We start from the raw sequence: 1,256 nt of genomic DNA, 5'->3' as shown, positions 1-1,256 counted from the left end.
GGAAGTCTCCTCTACCTGCCCCCCACCACCACCTCATCCACCTCAGCCCACCCAAGGCCTCTCTTGGCACTGTCACCATTAGAAATTTCCCTTCTCTGAAATCACTCATTCAAATAACCCACCCTGACCACTTTCTTCTGTCCCTCCAACTGTCAATGGGTATCTCATAGACACTTCCAACTCAAAATGACAGAAAATGAGAGGAGTCAGAAGTTTATGGATGTGAACCCTTTAATAGTATTTGCTGATGAGAGTAACACTGGACACCTTCAGCTGTGAGAGGTTTTGGGGCTGGATAAGACTGTGAGGGCTTCCACCAGGCTCTGGGTTGCAGACATCATCAGTTCTTCTTTGATTGGGGAATCTCATCAACCTCATCACTGGCATCAACATGAATCAGAAGGCTGAGCTGTGGGTCGTTGTCCACTGCTCTCTCCACATGTTCTGGGGTGATGTGTATCCTGTGGTTATTGTACGCCTCATTGCCTGCCAGCTCCAGGATGTTGGCCGCCAAGTACTTGAGAATTCCAGCGAGAAAAATAGGTGTGAACAAATTCAGGCGCTGGGCATAGTTTCCTTCACGCAGGAGACGGTCCACCAGGCTCACGGAAAACTGCAGTTCTGCCCTTGTGGAGCAGGAGAGAGATGGTCTCCTACACCTACAGGAGCTGTGATAGCTTCTTTTCCTACTCATGATGTTTGCTGAGTTTGGCTCTGATCAGTCCAGCGTGACTGCCATGCTGGCCAGGGCCTATCAAGACACCAGTGCTTATTCCTGCCCATTCATTGGTCAGGGAGCTGCCTTTGTGACACCTAGAATTTGTGATGTTGTTGGTGTCCTCTGGACTTGATCAGGCCCAGGCCAGGCCTAGGCCTAGAAATGTCCCTGGTAAGAACCTGGTCACTCTGATGACTGAACCTTCTTTTTGTGAGAACTCTAACTTTCTACTTGACTTTAACATTGTAGAGGTTAAAAAAAGTGTGTTTCAGTGGGAACTTTGCCCTGTCTAGTGGCCACCACTCTAAGTTACCTGATTCTAGCCTTGCATTGTAAGGTAGTTCACAAGCCTTTATAAGTTATAGGTCACTGATGTTGTTGTTAGGTGCCATTGAATAGGTTCCGACTCATAGTGACTCTATGTACAACAGAATGAAACACTGTCCAGTCCTGCGCCATTCTCACAATCATTGTTATGCTTGAGCCCATTGTTGCAGCCACTGTGTTAATCCATCTCGTTGAGGGTCTTCCTCTTTTT

The 1,256-nt window shown here is 47.6% G+C and overlaps 1 protein-coding gene across 1 annotated transcript; it reads right to left on the bottom strand.

Annotated features, from left to right (window-relative positions):
• Nucleotides 1–340: 340 nt before the first annotated feature.
• Nucleotides 341–694, bottom strand: LOC101358207 (histone H2A-beta, sperm-like). Its single transcript, XM_004390965.1, has one exon. The coding sequence runs from the start codon at nucleotides 692–694 to the stop codon at nucleotides 341–343; it is 354 nt and encodes a 117-aa protein (XP_004391022.1).
• Between the last annotated feature and the right edge of the window lie 562 nt (nucleotides 695–1,256).

This window comes from Trichechus manatus, unplaced genomic scaffold (assembly GCF_000243295.1).
Source record: "Trichechus manatus latirostris isolate Lorelei unplaced genomic scaffold, TriManLat1.0 scaffold00366, whole genome shotgun sequence".
Lineage (NCBI taxonomy): Eukaryota > Metazoa > Chordata > Mammalia > Sirenia > Trichechidae > Trichechus > Trichechus manatus.
Note: the sequence above shows the minus strand (reverse complement) of the source record. Positions and strands in the feature narration are given on the sequence as shown.

Coding starts and splice junctions, on each gene's coding strand:
- LOC101358207 (XM_004390965.1), bottom strand. CDS start 694: ATGAGTAGGAAAAGAAGCTATCACAGCTCCTGTAGGTGTAGGAGACCA.